The sequence below is a fragment of the Schistocerca gregaria genome, chromosome 6, assembly GCF_023897955.1.
Source record: "Schistocerca gregaria isolate iqSchGreg1 chromosome 6, iqSchGreg1.2, whole genome shotgun sequence".
NCBI classification, from domain to species: Eukaryota; Metazoa; Arthropoda; class Insecta; order Orthoptera; family Acrididae; genus Schistocerca; species Schistocerca gregaria.
The window spans coordinates 291,330,698-291,349,984 of record NC_064925.1 but is presented as its reverse complement, the minus strand read 5'-3'; the positions used below and the strand labels follow the sequence as shown (position 1 = coordinate 291,349,984).

General features: G+C 41.5%; 1 protein-coding gene across 1 annotated transcript in view; it reads left to right on the top strand.

Moving 5' to 3' along the window:
* The first annotated feature begins 38 nt into the window (after nucleotides 1-38).
* Nucleotides 39-19,287, top strand: part of LOC126279065 (ubiquitin thioesterase otubain-like) — a 51,676-nt gene continuing 32,427 nt past the window's right edge. Inside the window, exons 1-3 of the mRNA XM_049979503.1 lie at nucleotides 39-318; nucleotides 438-490; nucleotides 569-783. Coding sequence (XP_049835460.1) covers nucleotides 276-318; nucleotides 438-490; nucleotides 569-783 — 311 coding nt within the window. The 5' untranslated portion in view covers nucleotides 39-275. The remainder of the gene's footprint in view (nucleotides 319-437; nucleotides 491-568; nucleotides 784-19,287) is intronic.

Sequence of the window (19,287 nt, the reverse complement as noted above, 5' to 3'; positions counted from 1 at the left end):
TATTTACTCTGTTCTCTACCCACCGTTTTGCAATTTTTAGAGACATATTAACTCCCGATGCAATTAATTTTTGCCACGATAAATACAAGCACTTCCATTTGTTATTTAACATGATATCAAATCTGCGCTCTTTGTGCTTAAAACTCTATGTCGAAAACGAAAATGTGTGTCGCTGGAAGATTCTATGGGGGGGGTGATGCGAATTATTGAATGCTGATGATTTATTGAAGCGTACTATGCCTGAGTAATTGTTTCACTATTTTAATTAGTGTACGATGGAGGACGGTAATGATTTGCATAATAATAAATTCGATCCAAGTAAGTTGTTAGTCGGTTGTCAAAAGACTCTCGCGTATTGTCAAACAGTTTGAAGATCAGTTGCCTTATTACTATAAACATACTGATTAAGAGCGATTTTCTGTATTCCCACTGTACAGGTGCCAACCAAGATGAGCTGATTTTGCAGCAACAAAGAAGAATAGAAAAAGAAGTAACTCATCAAATTATACTCTGCATGTTAAGATGATGTGACTTGGTAGTTTCATTCAGAAGAAAATGTTCTGTTTAGATTTCAGAGACAACGCCTCTTGTTGGTGATATCCAAAGTATTTCTTCGTTGGAAAGCGAATATTCGGCCGACGACATATATAGGCAAAAAGTACTGGATTTAGCTAAAAAATATAAGAGTATTCGGCGAACGCGACCTGACGGAAATTGCTTTTTTCGTGCCTTTAGTTACGCCTATCTTGAACGTCTGCTCGGGAACCGCGAGGAATATGAAAGGTGATATAAAATTTCAAACATCACTATTATAGTTTTATTTGAACGGAACAGTGAGTAACTTAAGATAAATATTTTCATTCCATATATTATTTAGTCACTAGCAATGAATTATATGTAACTTGCATTGCATTTACTGCAGGGTGATTGCACTGGTCTTTTGTTTATTTAAAAGAAGTATTTGCAGTCATTTAACGCTGTTAACGCAATTGTGACATCGTTTAACAGATACAGGTAAATTAATGTTAAACTTTTTAATTGGAGTTTTTCACAGTTACTGTATGTCATAACCATGTTTCTGTTGGTATGTTAATTGTGATAACTGTTTTTACATGGGAAGAGACATGTCATCCTTCCCTGAGGTGGTATAAAATTGTTCATTTGACCTGTATGTTTCCCCTCCCCCCTCCTCTCTCTCTCTCTCTCTCTCTCTCTCTCTCTCTCTCTCTCTCTCTCTCTCTCTCTCTCTGTAATCTGATGACTTGTGCATATTATGTACATATGCCAATCATGAAATATACCTTAGGACTCATTGTGTAATCTGTACAGAGTTTTTGGATTTTATAAATGTTATGGGGACAGGACACGCTTCTACTTGGATGACGATATAAACACTTTCTGCCTTCTTGAAAAGAATTAGCTTAAATAAGTTATCAGTATAAAACATCTGGTAAATGGTGAAACTTGGTGCCTTTTTTGTGTCTCGAAAAGTGTTGCTCACTTTAGATTATCAGGTTCTTTATTATATTCCCTGTTACTGTCTGATTCTTCTGTTTTAAAAATGTGGAAAGGGAACAAACCCGTCTTTTGTAACTGAGTGTAATTTTGATAAAAGTGCTCAGTAAGTAGCTAATTAACTAGACAATGGTAATTTTTAATCTTGTCTCATCAACTGAGTAGGTATTGCCGGATAATTTCGCTGGGGGGGGGGGGATAATAATTCACTCAGTGCTAAACCTACAATTATCATCAAAAGTGTGATTGTATGGGTTATCAGACAAAGTTTGACTGCATTGATGATTTTTTGGTAGGGACGATTCAGTGTTTCATCTCGTGTTGAGAGTCATCAACATGTGTAAGAGAAACTTACGGTGTGCCCCAGGGAAGTTTTGTCGGGACACATGCTGTCGTGGCCCCACATTCAGTTGTGTGTCCTGGAGCCCAGGACCAGAGACAGGCTACCCTTATTTTACAGTCGCATGCTACATAAATATTGCATGGCTATTTCTTTCCCACACTCTTTTTAGAACTTACGAACCTGAAGACACAGGGGATAATAATCGTAGCAATTTGCAATTCCAAACTAAACTTTATTTAGAAAATAATTTTACTTAAAAATGACCACAGTAACTATATGATGTTGTGTGGTCTTTAGTCCTGAGACTGGTTTGATGCAGCTCTCCATGCTACTCTATCCTGTGCAAGCCTCATCATCTCCCAGTACCTACTGCAGCCTACGTCATTCTGAATCTGCTTAGTGTATTCATCTCTTGGTCTCCCTCTACAACTTTTACCCTCCACGCTGCCCTCCAATGCTAAATTTGTGACCCCTTGATGCCTCAGAACATGTCCTACTAACCGGTCCCTTCTTCTGTTCAAGTTGTGCCACATACTCTTCTCCCCAATTCTATTCAATACTTCATCATTAGTTATGTGGTCTACCCATCTAATCTTCAGCATTCTTCTGTAGCACCACATTTCGAAAGCTTCTATTCTCTTCATTGTACAAACTATTTATCGTCCATGTTTCACTTCCATACATGCTACACTCTATACAAATACTTTCAGAAACGACTTCCTGACACTTAAATCTGTACTCTATGTTAGCAAATTTCTCTTCTTCAGAAACGCTTTCCTTGCCATTGCCAGTCTACATTTTCTATCCTCTATACTTCGACCATCATCAGTTATTTTGCTCCCCAAATAGCAAAACTCCTTTACTACTTTAAGTGTCTAATTTCCTAATCTAATTCCCTGTGCATCACCCAACTTAATTTGACTACATTCCATTATCGTCGTTTTGCTTTTGTTGATGTTCATCTTATACCCTCCTTTCAAGACTCTGTCCATTCCGTTCAACTGCTCTTCAAAGTCTTTTGCTGTCTCTGACAGAATTGCAATGTCATCGGCGAGCTTCAAAGTTTTTAATCTTCTCCATGGATTTTAATACCTACTCCGAATTTTTCTTTTGTTTCCTTTACTGCTTGCTCAATATACAGATTGAATAACTTCGGGGAGAGGCTACAACCCTGTCTCACTCCCTTCCCAACCACTGGTTCCCTTTCATGCCCCTCGACTCATATAACTGCCATCTGCTTTCTGTACAAATTGTAAATAGCCTTTTGCTCCCTGTATTTTACCCCTGCCACTTTCAGAATTTGAAAGAGAGAATTCCAGTCAACATTGTCAAAAGCTTTCTCTAAGTCTACAAATGCTAGAAACGTAGGTTTCCTTTCCTTAATCTTTCTTCTTAGATAAGTCTCAGGGTCAGTATTGCCTCACATGTTCCAACATTTCTACGGAATCCAAACTGATCTTCCCCGAGGTCGGCTTCTACAGGTTTTTCGATTTGTCTGTAAAGAATGTGCGTTAGTATTTTGCAGCTGTGGCTTATTAAACTGATTGTTCGGTAATTTTCACATCTGTCAACACCTGCTTTCTTTGGGATTGGAATTATTATATTCTTCTTGAAGTCTGAGGGGAATTTCGCCTGTCCCATACATCTTGCCCACCAGATGGTATTGTTTTGTCAGGACTGGCTCTCCCAAGACAGTCAGTAGTTCTAATGGAATGTTGTCTACTCCCAGGGCCTTGTTTCAACTTAGGTCTTTCAGTGCTCTGTCAAACTCTGCACGCAGTATCGTATCTCCCATTTCGTCTTCATCTACATCCTCTTCCATTTCCATAATATTGTCCTCAAGTACATCGCCCCTGTATAGACCCTCTATATACTCCTTCCACCTTTCTGCTTTCTCTTTGCTTAGAACAGGGTTTCCATCTGAGCTCTTGATATTCATGCAAGTGGTTCTCTCTTCTCCAAAGGTCTCTTTAATTTTCCTGTAGGCAGTATCTGTCCTGCCCCTCATGAGGTAGGTAAGCCTCTGCATCCTTACTAACTATATTTAATGCATGAAAATTAAAACAAAAACAAAAACAAAAACTACTAAAATTGGGGTCTATGTCAGTCATAGATGGTGGCTTCAAAATAAGACCCCTTAATACAGTCTTCTGAGCTGCTCAGTTACGTTGTAAAAGTTGAGACGTGGACAACTCATAACCAGTTATAGATACTGTTACTGGAACTGTTCAAACAAGTAATTGCAGAGCACTGGTTCAAAGAAATTTATTTCTTGAAGGTTTTTCTCATACCATTAGATCCTTTTCTGATTGAAAGACTGTACTGTAGATGTTCTTCATGTGTAGAATTTCTTCAACTAAGCTGTCTGAACCTGCCAAGTCTGAAGGATACTTTTAGACAAGATTGGTGCTTTTAACTTCCAGTTCATAATTTTCTAGGTTCATGAAAGCCAAAACTCATGGGAACAGTCACAAATTTGTGCACAGCTTACAAATGTTGTCAAATCTACCATGAAGGACAGTAGTTCATTTGAATTCATTTGATGCTTCCAGCTGAAGTTGTTCAGAAGTCTTTTTCATTGCCCCCCCCCCCTTCCCGATAACAAATTCTGTGCAATGTGAACTACCCGGGCAACTGCTTTTGCAAAAGTGTTTCCCATGAATCTTTTAGAACTTGCATCTGATTATGTAAGTCTTTAATTAGTTGCATCTCTACATTAAGGGAAATTCCTTTGTTCTGTATAATGACATTTTTGTGCCCAATAGATCCCAGAATTTTGTGCGAAAATGTTGACATTGAGAGGCCTTTGAGTATCAGAGGAATGCTGGATACAAGTTGTCACCTTTGCCCAATGATCTAATGTTAATGGCTAGTGTCAACTCAAGTTTTCATGCATACATTCACAGTTTTGTTGTTAGTGAAGCCAACGAATATGAAGGAAAAAAGAAAACAGAGTAAAAAAAGAACTGGTTGTGGTGACAGATTGATCTGTAGCTTAGCCCTAGGTATAGGTTAGCTTCGAAGATAAGTTTGGTTGTGAGTTAGTGAAACCAATGAATGTGTTACTAAAATACCTGTTTGTGATGACAGACTGATTTGTAGCTTAGCCCATTTGAAAGAAATCGACAATAACATTACGTTACAGTTGCCATATTGTTTACAATGTATGTTGCATGATTCTTATGTCACTGGTCAAAGCCAGCAACTCAGATCAAACATTCCTATATATCCTCGATTGAAAGACCCAAACTACTCCTTGAGTTCCAAGAGAGATGATGGAATTAATATGACGACCATATTCATCAGGAACAGGTCTAAAACTTTGAGGATCAAAGGATAGTGCTTCAAAATTGAGCACACAGCTTGTAGTCTTTCACTCCGAGTTTCAAAAAGGCTTTGTGCAGACAAATGGATATGCTGTTTCAGCAGTTGGGGCTGCCAGAGAACAAAGAATAAAATTTTTCAACATTTCCAAAAAATGTCACCATATCATAATTCAGTTTAGCAGTATTGACACCAACTCCGTTGAAGTGCGTACTCCACAGGGAGAATAAATGGCAGACTTTCTTTTTCAACTATTCTTGACTAAACACCACTAGTAACTTTGCATCTTTGAGTCATTGTCATAGCTCTGAGCACAACAGTCCACGAGTGGAACTCTCAAGAGTTTCTAATGTGTACAGTATTTCATCAGTTATGGCCTTACCTGTTTTACTTACAGCTAATAGTCATAAACTCAATACTCTTTCACAAACTTTGGATGACCTTATGTTCCGCTCCCGTATGTTTTGAAATACATATCACAGAAGAGTACATTCAGCTCATTTTTGGGAAATGTAATTCCATAAACGACAGACTCTCTCTTTGATGTAAAATGACTTTCAATAGTGTCTAACCACATAGAGAAATAAATTCATTATGCAACTACCATGATAGTGGGCTTGACTCATCGTACTCTTGTTTATCAATCAGTTTTCTTGTACTTTGGCTGGAGGTTTCACAATTTACTTCATTGTATTTTCCAATATTCCCAAAAAACTTCCATTGTCAAAATCACCATTCTGTGTATTTTCCCCTTGGGAAACTAAACTACTACTACTCAAGAATAAAGTTTTGTCCACAATTCTTTGTAGTAGAGCTTCCTACCTTGTTGCTTCGCAGTTAATCATTTGTTGTCGATTGCTGTCGACACCATGTCCTTTCAGTGATTTTTTTCGAAGAGTTTTCCATACTAAGTAGTTTTTTCTATGTTTGGAACTGTTCTCATGCAGTGGTAGCAACCGGGTCATTCTACGTGAAGTGGACCAGATTGACAGGTGGTCCCCGGTTGACTATTTCTGAATGCAATGAAATTTCTTGTGTTGGTTCAACAGTGTCTTGAATAGATATGTGCAAAGCTTTGGCTCGATATCTCCTTTGGTTCCTTTTCTTCAGCCTCTCGTAGATAGTGGTCCCAAGTTTGCATCACCTGTAAACAAACCAAGTGCCAACATTGGATAACTTTTGTTAAGGATACTTTTAACGTAGGAGCCCCTGCTTTTGTATTCTTCAACAACTTTTTATGGTGAATTAGAATACATTACTGATTAAATTTTTAAATGCATCTGCTGACATCTCTACTACTTCAAAAATGGCAGAAAATACATTCTGTGACTTGGAGACCTCATCTTTAACCAGCCGTAAATCATAATTTTATGCGCTGATTGGGCCAAGAATTGTACATTTTTGGGTGCCAAATTTGGGTAGCTTTGGGGGCCCATATCGCAACTGTGCATTCTGTAACCTTTTTTATCTTGCTGTATTGAGATAATAGTCTTTAAGCTTCAGAAGCTATATAGTTTAATGTTTGATCCATGCCTGCTTGTGGCTGGAAAACATCACTTAAAAAGTTATTACTTTTCATACACAGTTACATGCTTGAAAGTGCCATTTGTCAGTAAATGGAAAGAAAAGTAATTAAAACTGGTTTTGTGTCCATCAAAGTGTAATTGTTGTTGTGTACAAATCAAATTCAAGCAATAAGCAGCAATAAAAAAAAAAAAAAAAAAAAAAAAAAAAATTCAGAAAGTTTGAACTTTAAACACGCTGTATGGCTAGAATAATTCTTCTGCACTTCATATTGAATAAACTGCTAATGCTGTCTTGTTAACATTCTGAGTAAATATATTGCTTTCCTGATGTTGATAGTGCTTTTATCATTTTAAATATGTGATTCTCTAGAATCCAGCAAATATCTTTTGTGGATGTATAGGGGAAGAAATGGATGAGAGCATGGGGAGGCATAAAGCTGATCAATGTTGAAATTTCTTCATCTGCTTTAAATACTTTAATTGTGATTGCTGCAGTGTCATTGGAAACATTGCTTAGCCTGATCTTATATAAACCAGTGGCCTTTAACTGATGATTTTTCTCTTGTGCCAGCTGTTGTGTGGCCTTTGCAAACCTTCAATCCTGATCAAACTGAATTTGTTAAATTTCTGTCTATGTAACATAAAAGAATGATACCTGAAACATTGTCATCGCAGAACTTAAGCAGATCAAGATGCATCAATATTTGCTTATTTAAAGACTTCTTCAAACTAGCATGAGCTACCAGTCTTTCAGCTGTTATTCCAGTTTCAGTACAGGCTGCAAATTCGTCACTAAAGTAGTAAATGTGTCTGATTTTCTCCTATTGTTATTCCCAAATATTTAATTAACTTCATTATAAACATATGAACTATAGTGATATCGTAACAAGGCAGTTGCTAATAATGCTGATGTAGTGAACCATAAAGGAGTGTGATGTGTCTTGGCTCTTCTCCCAATCAAATCATCTGACATTATCTTGAATGACAAATGAATAGAGCTCAGAAAAATCTGTCAAAATGATCACTTTACCACCAGCACGATTGCCTTTTAAACTAACCATACCAAACCCATTAATAACCTTGACAATTTAGTGCCAATGTGGGACAAAGCAACAAGAAGAAGAAGAAGAAGAAGAAGAAGAAGAAGAAGAAGTCGAATGATCACTGTTGTTGGTAAAGCAGATGACAGACTTTGGTTTCTTACATATCACTCCTGTGATCCATTCTAGAATATTGCCCAAGTATATGGCAACCGCATCAGATAGGACTAGCAGGAGATTGAACGTACAAAGAAGGGCAGCCTAAATGGTCACAAGTTTGTTTCTTCTGTACGCAGAGATCCTGAAGAAACTGAACTGGCATGAACTTGATAACAGACACAAACTATCCTGAGAAAGCCTATTAAAAAAAAAAAAAAAAAAACTTAAATAAAGTAAGTACCTGCTGTAAATTACTTGGAATGTACTACAGTCGTATTTATTGCTCCCATAAGAATTGTGATGACAAGATTAGACTAATTACAGCACACACACACACACACACACACACACACACACACACACACACACACACACACACACACACACGTTTAAACATCCATTCTTCCTGTACACTCCAAGTGAATGGAATGGGAGAAGCAGGTACAATGGGAAGATGCTATGCCATGCACATCAGTTGTTTTCAGAGTAAGGATGTCAATGGAAACACGTTTGTCTTTAGGAGAGTAGCTCACTGTATCAAAATAGTTGTAATAATCTTAATATATTTGGGAAATATACAGCTGTGTCAAAAATATACCTTAGATATTGTGCGAAGTCGACAATGGAACTTCGTAGGAATATGTTTAATGATATACACAGAGTATCCTGGTAGGAATGGACAGTATTCAGGTATATCACAGGAATGATCATTCAAAGCAAAAACGTCCAGTAAACATAGGTTCTAAAATGCATACCTTAACAGCTATGAGCACTTATTCATCTTTACTATTGTGCAGCACATCTCTTCTATGGAAAATGTGTTCATAACTCTTAATGTATGCATTTCAGAACCCATGTTCACTAGTCTTTTTTTGTTTCAAATAATAATTCTTGTCATATCCTTGAAATATTGACCATTCCTCCTGTATCTGTATTGGTAAACAATATAAATTTCTTTCATCTACAGCTACATGGATACTCTGCAAATCACATTCAAGTGTCTGGCAGAGGGTTCATCGAACCACCTTCACAATTCTCTATTATTCCAATCTCGTATAGCGCACGGAAAGAATGAACACCTATATCTTTCTGTACGAGCTCTGATTTCCCTTATTTTATCGTGGTGATCATTCCTTCCTATGTAGGTCGGTGTCAACAAAATATTTTCGCATTTGGAGGAGAAATTGATTGGAATTTCGTGAGAAGAATCCGTCGCAACGAAAAACGCCTTTCTTGCAATGATTTCCAGCCCAAATCCTGTGTCATTTCTGTGACATTCTCTTTCATATTTCGCAATAATAGAAAACGTGCTGCCTTTCTTTGAACTTTTTTGATGTACTCCGTCAGTCCTATCTGGTAAGGATCCCACACCGCACAGCAGTATTCTGTATTGCATAAACACACGGCTCTGAGGACTCAAAGCAGCAATCCAGTTAATTATCGACTATATAGGTACTGAAATGAAAAATAATGTAATCTGAAATTGAGATTTATTTCTTCAGACATATATGTAAGGAAAAACATTGTTAAATCGTTGCCTCTTTTTATCATCTTTCAGGCATGAAATGTGGAGTTACAAAAATTACAGGACTGTGTATGTATACAGAACCCATTTTTAATGGAATAAATTCCTGTTGTGACGCGCCGACCTTTCAAAGTGCTGCCGTGCAGTTACACGCGGCCTCTATATGCGGTGCTGTCTGCCAGCCATGCAGCAGCAGCAGCGCCACCTAAGCAGCCAGCCAGCCAGGGGCCGCTAGACTCGGACTCAGTGATGATTTGACTGTTAAAGTGACAACATGTCTTACTCTGTTTACGTGATCTGTGACTTTCATGTATTGCATCGTCCTTGAAATATACACTCCTGGAAATTGAAATAAGAACACCGTGAATTCATTGTCCCAGGAAGGGGAAACTTTATTGACACATTCCTGGGGTCAGATACATCACATGATCACACTGACAGAACCACAGGCACATAGACACAGGCAACAGAGCATGCACAATGTCGGCACTAGTACAGTGTATATCCACCTTTCGCAGCAATGCAGGCTGCTATTCTCCCATGGAGACGATCGTAGAGATGCTGGATGTAGTCCTGTGGAACGGCTTGCCATGCCATTTCCACCTGGCGCCTCAGTTGGACCAGCGTTCGTGATGGACGTGCAGACCGCGTGAGACGACGCTTCATCCAGTCCCAAACATGCTCAATGGGGGACAGATCCGGAGATCTTGCTGGCCAGGGTAGTTGACTTACACCTTCTAGAGCACGTTGGGTGGCACGGGATACATGCGGACGTGCATTGTCCTGTTGGAACAGCAAGTTCCCTTGCCGGTCTAGGAATGGTAGAACGATGGGTTCGATGACGGTTTGGATGTACCATGCACTATTCAGTGTCCCCTCGACGATCACCAGAGGTGTACGGCCAGTGTAGGAGATCGCTCCCCACACCATGATGCCGGGTGTTGGTCCTGTGTGCCTCGGTCGTATGCAGTCCTGATTGTGGCACTCACCTGCACGGCGCCAAACACGCATACGACCATCATTGGCACCAAGGCAGAAGCGACTCTCATCGCTGAAGACGACACGTCTCCATTCGTCCCTCCATTCACGCCTGTCGCGACACCACTGGAGGCGGGCTGCACGATGTTGGGGCGTGAGCGGAAGACGGCCTAACGGTGTGCGGGACCGTAGCCCAGCTTCGTGGAGATGGTTGCGAATGGTCCTCGCCGATACCCCAGGAGCAACAGTGTCCCTAATTTGCTGGGAAGTGGCGGTGCGGTCCCCTACGGCACTGCGTAGGATCCTACGGTCTTGGCGTGCATCCGCGCGTCTCTGTGGTCCGGTCCCAGGTCGACGGGCACGTGCACCTTCCACCGACCACTGGCGACAACATCGATGTACTGTGGAGACCTCACGCCCCACGTGTTGAGGAATTCGGCGGTACGTCCACCCGGCCTCCCGCATGCCCACTATACGCCCTCGCTCGAAGTCCGTCAACTGCACATACGGTTCACGTCCACGCTGTCGCGGCATTCTACCAGTGTTAAAGACTGCGATGGAGCTCTGTATGCCACGGCAAACTGGCTGACACTGACGGCGGCGGTGCAAAAATGCTGCGCAGCTAGCGCCGTTCGACGGCCAACACCGCGGTTCCTGGTGTGTCCGCTGTGCCGTGCGTGTGATCATTGCTTGTACAGCCCTCTCGCAGTGTCCGGAGCAAGTATGGTTGGTCTGACACACCGGTGTCAATGTGTTCTTTTTTCCATTTCCAGGAGTGTATTTGTTCAACTTTAAGTTAAAACAATTGGAGACGAGGTAGTGAATTTTTCTTTTTCATCGTTGATCCACATGTTTCCATGGCTACTTTAGAGCAACTATTGCAAGATCTCATAGAACAGTAAATGCTTCTCACAAATGCGATTTGTGATTTCGTCGCTTCATCAAATGCGGGGCCTCTCTCGTCGTTCTTTGTACATCCTTTTCCTCCTTATGACGAGACGACGGAAGACTGGTCTGATTACGAAAAACGTCTTCGACAGCACTTCTTGGCATTTCATGTCGCGGACGACCAAACATGTAAGTCTCTGTTCCTTTCGTGGATTTCACCTCAAATGTATCGGTTGTTGTCACAATTGGCTCCTTTGAAAGATCCAGCGTCTTTGTCCTTTGCTGAAATGTGCTCACTTCTGTCTGTATATTTTCAAAAGTATACGCATGTGGTAGCCTCTCATGTTGCCTTTTATCGTTGTCAAAAACAACCAAATCAATCCTATCACACTTGGGCTGCTGAACTTCATGGCCTCAGTAGAAAGTGTCAATTTGTTACTGAAGTTCACAAAGAATCCTACGCCGATTCTATGGTACGGGATGCTATTATCCAATCGGCGCCCGACAAAGAAGTTAGGCAACGTACACATCAGTTGGCAAATCAGACTCTAGATCAAGTCCTATCCATCGCTCACTTTTGAAATTTCTCTCGCCGTGGGAACGCAAATAGAGGTATGGGGTGACATGGGGGAAATAAAACCTCTGTGCGCAGTTGACGAAGCGTATGGCGTGTCCCCTCCGGCCGACGTGGCTGCAGTACGCTCCCAAGCACAGCCTCGGTCTAACCATAAACAGACCTCTAAGAAGCTGCAGCAAAACCCACGGCAACTTCCTTCATGTCCACGGTGTTTTACGAAACATTCACAAGAGAATTGTCGACAACATTGGGCCATGTGTCACAAATGCAAAAAAAGGGGATCTTGTGTCATCCGTTTGCAAATTCGACCCTATACATGATGTTCATGAACATGGCGCTGATTCTCATTCTGTGTTGTCTGTCAATTGTACTTCTTCCCTTTCAGGGAAGTTATTCCTCACTGTCCAAATACTTGATCGAGATGTTCGCATGCAGGTGGATACTGGTTCTGCTGCCACTATCATCAATTCTCAGACATATCTTTAGTTGGGTTCTCCAATCCTGTCACCTGTCACTAGGCAATTACGGACTTACAATAAACAGAAGATTTCTCTCTTGGGACAATTTGATGCTGAGGTATCTTACAAATCTGTCGTTCACACTGTTCCCATATTTGTGGTTGACCATAGTAATGCGGAGAATCTTTGGTTTCAATGCCTTTCACGTTTTTGGGTTCTCCATAGATGACTCTGTCAATATCATCTCTAATGCTATTCCTTAGGCTCAATTAGATTCCTTGTCAACGACATTTTCGTCCCTTTTTTCTCCTGGGTTAGGCCGTGCAAATGACTTTGAAGCTCATATTACGCTCAAACCCACTGCTCGGCCTAAGTTTTTTCAGGCTCAGCCCATTCCTGTGGCCCTTCGTTGTCAGGTCAAATGGGAGTTGGATCGTCTCACTGTTTTAGGGGTCTTGCTCCCTGTCACTTCCAGTGAGTGGTCCTCTCCTGTCGTCGTTGCTAAGCCAAATGGTGATATTCGTCTCTGTGGCGATTTCAAAGCCACTGTAAAAGCTCAATGCCTTATCGACACTTACCATATGCCTTGACCTGAAGAATTGTTCATTAAATTTGCTGGAGGCCAGTATTTTTCTAAACTTGACCTGTCAGAAACTTACCAACAACTTCCTCTCGACGCTGATTCCCAGAAGTTTCTGGTCCTTAACACGCCTTTCGGCCTCTATCAATACCAACGATTGCCATTCGTGGTTGCCAGCGCCCATGCTCTTTTTCAGAGATTCTGTCCCTGGGTGTATAAATTACATGGACGCCATTGTTTTCACTGGCTTCACCACTGAAGAACATCGTCAGAATCTCCGCACAGTTTTTCATGTCGTACAAACTGCCGGTCTTAAGTGTAATATTCAGAAATAAAAATTTTTTCAGGCATCTATCACGTACGTGGGGTTTCAACTCTCTCGGGATGGTATTCGTCTGCTTCAGCAAACTGTCGCTGCGATCAATGCCCTTCCTCGCCCTACATCTGTTACGAAACTGCAGGCCTTCTTGGGGAGAATAGCATACTATCACAGGTTTTTACTGTCTGCTGCTTCGGTGGCTCAGCCATTGCATCGCCTGTTGCATAAAATCATGCCTTTTCACTGGTTCGCGTCATGCGATGCGGCTTCATTTCCGGCCGACGGCTCAACATGTAAATGCTGATGCACTGTTTCACTATCCTATGGGTCCTGATATGGCATTCAACAGGGATGAACTTCTGTGTTTCCACCTGGATGTTGCCGAGCAGCGGGTTGTGGACAGGTTCCACATCACCGGGGACTGGCTGGCGGCTGCTACGGGTTCTGACCCCTGCCCTCTCCCGGGTTTTACGCTGTATTCAGCAGGGTTGGCCAGATCGTCCGTCGGCTAAGACTTCTGATCCGTTGCGGAACTACTACGCTTTGCATTACTGCCTCACGGCTAGGGATGGTGTTATCCTTCTTTCCACCGAAAGTGCTTCGCCGCGTGTTGTGGTACGTGCATCTTTGCGTGCTTCGGTGTTGCGCCTCCTTCACCAAGGGCACTGGAGTGTCTCTCGCCCAGAATTTCTGGCGCGCCGTCATGTGTACTGCCCCACCATCGACTCTGAAATCGCACACATGGTTACTGTCTGTGGCCCTTGATCATCACAGGCCGCCGCCCTGAAGTCATCTTTGTCACCGTGGCCTTCGCCTGAGAAGCCCTGGAAGCGTATTCATGCTGACTTCGCAGAACCTGTTTTAGGTACTTATTGGCTTCTCGTTATTGATACCTACTCTAAATTTCCTTTCATTGTCCGTTGCACGTCGCCTACCACAGCGGCAACAACCAATGCTCTAGCTCGCATTTTCTCTTTGGAAGGCCTTCCCTCTACTCTTGTTACTGATAATGGTCCGCAATTTGCCTCTTCCGATTTTGCGGATTTTTGTGCCCGTCACGGCGTCATGCATGTCACGGCCCCTCCATTCCATCCACAGTCAAACGGTGAGGCTGAACGACTGGTCCGCACATTTAAGGCTCAGATGAGGAAACTCCTGACATCTTCTGCTGCTGATGATGCGCTTCTCCAATTTCTGGCTTCTTACCGTTTCACCCCCATAGGCGACCACAGCCCGGCTGAGCTCTTACATGGCCGACAGCCCTACACACTACTTCATCTTGTGCGGCATTCCACATCACGGCCGCGGGTGCCTTCACTTGGCCGGTTCACCGCCGGCGACCTTGTATGGGTACAGGGATACGGCAGGCGGTCAAAATGGACTCCTGGTCGCATCTTAAGACACCGTGGCTGACGCCTGTATGAAATCCAGATGGACGCGGGTGTTGCAGTGCGTCATTCGGACCAGCTTCGGCCTCGCGTGCCGGCAACGCCTGTTCCGGATGCCGCGACACCTCCTTCGGCTCTACCTGAAGCTCAGGATCCTGGAATCTCTCATTACTCACAACACAGTCCTCTCACCATCATATTCGTGCCAGCACAAGAACTGACGCCAACAGGAGATGTGCCCATGCAGGGACCAGATGACCATCATCTGTCAGAGCAACTCTACTCGCCTTCTTCTCCTATGGACGCGGACGCATCGCCCATGTCTCCTGTTATAACAACCGGACTTGCTGCAACGGGCAGATTGGTGCACGGGGCCCCAGCAGATTTACCCCCACGTCTCCTGTCACCTCGACCCATTATCATCGGGGACACTTCCGTCCGTACGGGAAGCCGCCTCCTCGAGACTTTACGGCCAGTCAATCAACACCTATGGACGTTAGCAATCTACAGGCCACCTCCATCAAGACCTGTGCGAAAACTTCAAAGGGGAGAAAAGTGTTGTGACTCGCCGATCTTTCAAAGTGCCACCACGCAGTTACGCGCATCCTCTACATGCGATGCTGCCTGCCAGCCATGCAGCAATAGCGCCACCTATGTGGTCAGCCAGCCAGCGGCCGTTAGACTCGGACTCAGTGATGATTTGACTGTTAAAGTGACACATGTCTTACTCTGTTTACGTGATCTGTGACTTTCATGTATTGCATCGTCCTTGAAATATATTTGGTCAACTTCAAGTTAAAACAGTTCCGTGTTGAGTAATTACGATCCTTTCTTAAAACATGAAATACAAACTAACAGTTCTTATATATGAGCACTGCAGATTCCACAGGCTGTGATTGTGCGGAGACAGGCTCCTCAAGTTTTTTCACAAGATTCAAAAGCATTTTAGTCAGTTATGCTCACGTTGAATAGTCTTTGATAAAGTTTGTCATTTACCCAAAATAATAAATACTTCTAGATTACTGAATTCTGTATGAGACTGCGCTGAAAATCAATTAGGCAGTGCAGTGAAGTAGGATCAAATGTTCTCCAGAAAATGTTCATTCGCAGCACATACATGTAATTTTTATACCACTCTTAGTATTGTTTCAGCCAACACTACTGTATACACAAAGATGACAACAGTAGAAAATTATAGGCAAAATTCAAAAGATTTGTATGTTATTATGACTTAGTGGAAGAGTGGTAGCTGATGTGCCACATAAGCAACTGTAATCTTATGCATTTCTGTATGTATTTGAGAGTCTAGGGAACACCAATAGGGTTCCAGTTCTGGGATAAGTTTTAATGACTTTATAGAGGACAGATAAATAGATGAAATTAGAGGCATTGTTTTGTCCTGGAGATGAGAATCTTGCTTGTAACTATGAGTGGACATCGATTAATGGCACAAAATGAAGAACATAAGAATAAATTCATCAATCGGAAACCCATATGGATACTCCCCATTAAAGTACGATGACAAATGCGGAAAATTTTTGTGTAATAAGGGGTCTCCCTCACCCACCCTCTCTGAATTTACTGGGTGTGTGTGTGTTGGGGGGGGGGGGGGGGGGGGGGAATAGAGAGACGAATAAATCTCAGTAACCTTGTGTAGAACAATAGGAAACTGCAATAAATGCACTCTTCTTAAAAAGTTAAAATCTTAAAGAAAAAAAGCCTGTTTGAGATGGGTGTAATTACAATAGCTGAAAAGAAATTGCCTTATAACAGTGATTTCTGCAGTAGGAATTGTATAAATTTTCATTTGGAATAAAATAAAGAACAGAGCAGAACAAGTGGTGGTGTGCTAGGCAGAGTGAGTCAGGACAGATAGTGAAAGGATACAAGCAGTACACCTGTGGACTGTTTGAAGAACTAATACACCAGGAGAACACAAAACCATCAGTGACTTTGAATGTAAACTTCTATGCGTGCCTCCACTCAGAATGAAGACAGTGAGGGAAAATTATCACTGAGCTGAATGAAGTCGCTAGTGGTACTGAGGGTGATTTAAACCTCATTGTAATGGGTGACTGGAATGCTGCTGTAGGTGAAGGGGACAGTAGTTAAATAATTAGACACTTTGCATTTGGAGAAAAGAATTAACAGACAAGTTGGTTGGTTGAGTTCTGAATCAGAAATATATTTTCGGTGGGTTTTGCGTCATCTACGTAAATTATGTGGTTAGAATGCCCTAGGAGACTTTTACAATTTTGACCCTGTGTCAGATTCATGATTGGGCCATACTTTTAGGCACTGTTGATAAAAAGCATTATTTTAAACAACACTATCTTCATAAAGTCTCCACAGTTTTAGGGTACTACCTTTAAATGCCTCACTGACATTTTTTTTAAATTTTTATTTTGTATCTTTTTTTATGCAGAGGATGAACAGATAGGTGCATAGTACAGTTTTAAACAATCAAGATAATCCTGGCAAATTTAAACTTAAATTTGAGACCTGAGTTTCTCCTGGCATATACAATGAACAAATAATTTACAGGAATGCAGCTGTGTGACACTGTCAACAACTGCAGATATTTTGACAGGACCACACCCTCTCATTTTCAAGACAAAACCGCAGTAAGTAAGCACTATGTAAGCGAATTTAAAACTTCGGTTTGCAGAACAATACCAGAAAGCTGTAACACACACACACACACAAGCGCGCGCGCCAAAAAGCATACAAAATACTGTAAACACTAGCACCACCACACAACCAAAGATGACTGATGAAGTTATTGATAGTGAAAATTAACAACCAAGGTGAGGTAGCATTAATTCTGTCCCTCTGTGTTTGACAAGGGAGAAAGCAGGACTCCATGCAGAATTTAAGCAAGACCTCTATCTCTAAAGGTCACTTAATTTAATTTCAACTACTTCCTTAATAATTTATCCCTATTAGTTGGAAATGCATGCTAGAATCTCCTTCGTGCTAATTTCCATAGGACGACTGGTGCCAAGACAATGTTCGGCAGTAGCAGATTTGCTCGGCTGCTATAAGCGTGTGTGACACTTAATGCACAGTACGCCAATCCAACAAATACAGTAGACAGCCACCTAACACCAACCAAAATCATTCTTTATGGAACCTAAACGGACCCTAATTTTAGATGGTGGTTGAAAAATTCATTTCACATTATATTTTTGCAAAATATGACCAATCCTGCTGGAAATGCTCCCTTTGAAAGCTAAAAGGTCATAGAATTTTGATGCCATCTCAGTATTATCATCTCTCACTCAGTGCACAATTGGTCAATCTGTCTTTTCAGTATAACCATTCCGACAAAAGATTACCTCAGGATAGGATATCTCATCTAACACTCTCTCACTGCCTGACAGGATGTGGGCAGTGTGAACCAAGCTACGAAGTACACCTTTATGCTGAGCCATCGATCTGTAGATACAAGTAGGGTGAGTAGGCTTCCTATAAGTGACATGTCCCAAAGTACCATCAACCTTCTTTCTGACCAATACATAAAGGAAGGGAAGGCAGCCAGGCCTTTTCCATCTCCATCATGAAACAAATGTTTGGGTGGATTGAATTCAGGTGTTCTCATTGAAGCAGAGGAGTGTAATAAATTTGTGGAATCACTCTTAACATTTTATCCATTGTAAAATTACACTCCCCAAGAATGGTTATCCAAGGAAACAATTGTAATTCAAACAGCGCCTCTGGTGTACATGATATCTATCATTGCCTCTCAGTTCCCTGAAACATTTTATTCTGTGTGCTTTTTATAATACACAAAATCGATTCATCAAAAAGAATTCAGGAGGCATTAATGACAGTCATCTACTTCATGGAGGTACATCCAGTGGGCCCTTCTATCTTATTCAGGATGTTCAAAGCAGCTCCTCTTCAAGGCAACAGTGTGTTAGCGACACTCTATTCCAATCCTTGTATACCCATCATCTTTACTGTTGTGCCACTTTACCGAGTCTGTGGTGGCAAGAAATAAGATGAGGAGACATCTAATGATACTAACCCCTCCTCAGACTCACTATCTTCATAATTGGCTGTCTGACAGGAAATCACCATCTGAATCTGATAAATCACTTTATGATGCAGTATCTGAGTTCTCCAGAATACACAAAATCTGGCAGGATAAATTGAAAATTGTTGTTTCAGGCAAAAAAACACTAACTGAAGAGGCGAGTAGCAGTGACAACTTACGAAATACCACTGAAAGATCATGTTACAATGTTAATTGTAAGAACTCCAATAATGTTTGGATGTAGATGTAGAATCATCATTTGAGGCTGTGATTGTTGACCAAATCAAAATGCAAAGCAAGTACCTTTGTAATTATGGGCATAGCAATATTTTAGAATTGTTATACTAGGTGTCAGTTCTAGAAGTTGTTCATTACATTTCCATGAACTTCGTGGAATCACTCTCAACATTTAATTCCATTAGCTTAGGAATTGCAATTACGAACAATTTAAATTGGAAAGAGCACAGAGAAAATGTGGGAACACAAACCAAAGACTGTGTTTCATTGGCAGAACACTTAGAGAATGTAACAGATATACTAAAGTGACTGTGTACGCTATGCTTGTCCATCCTGTTTTGGAGTAGTGCTGTATGGTCCGAGATCCTTGCCGGATAGGATTAATGGAGTA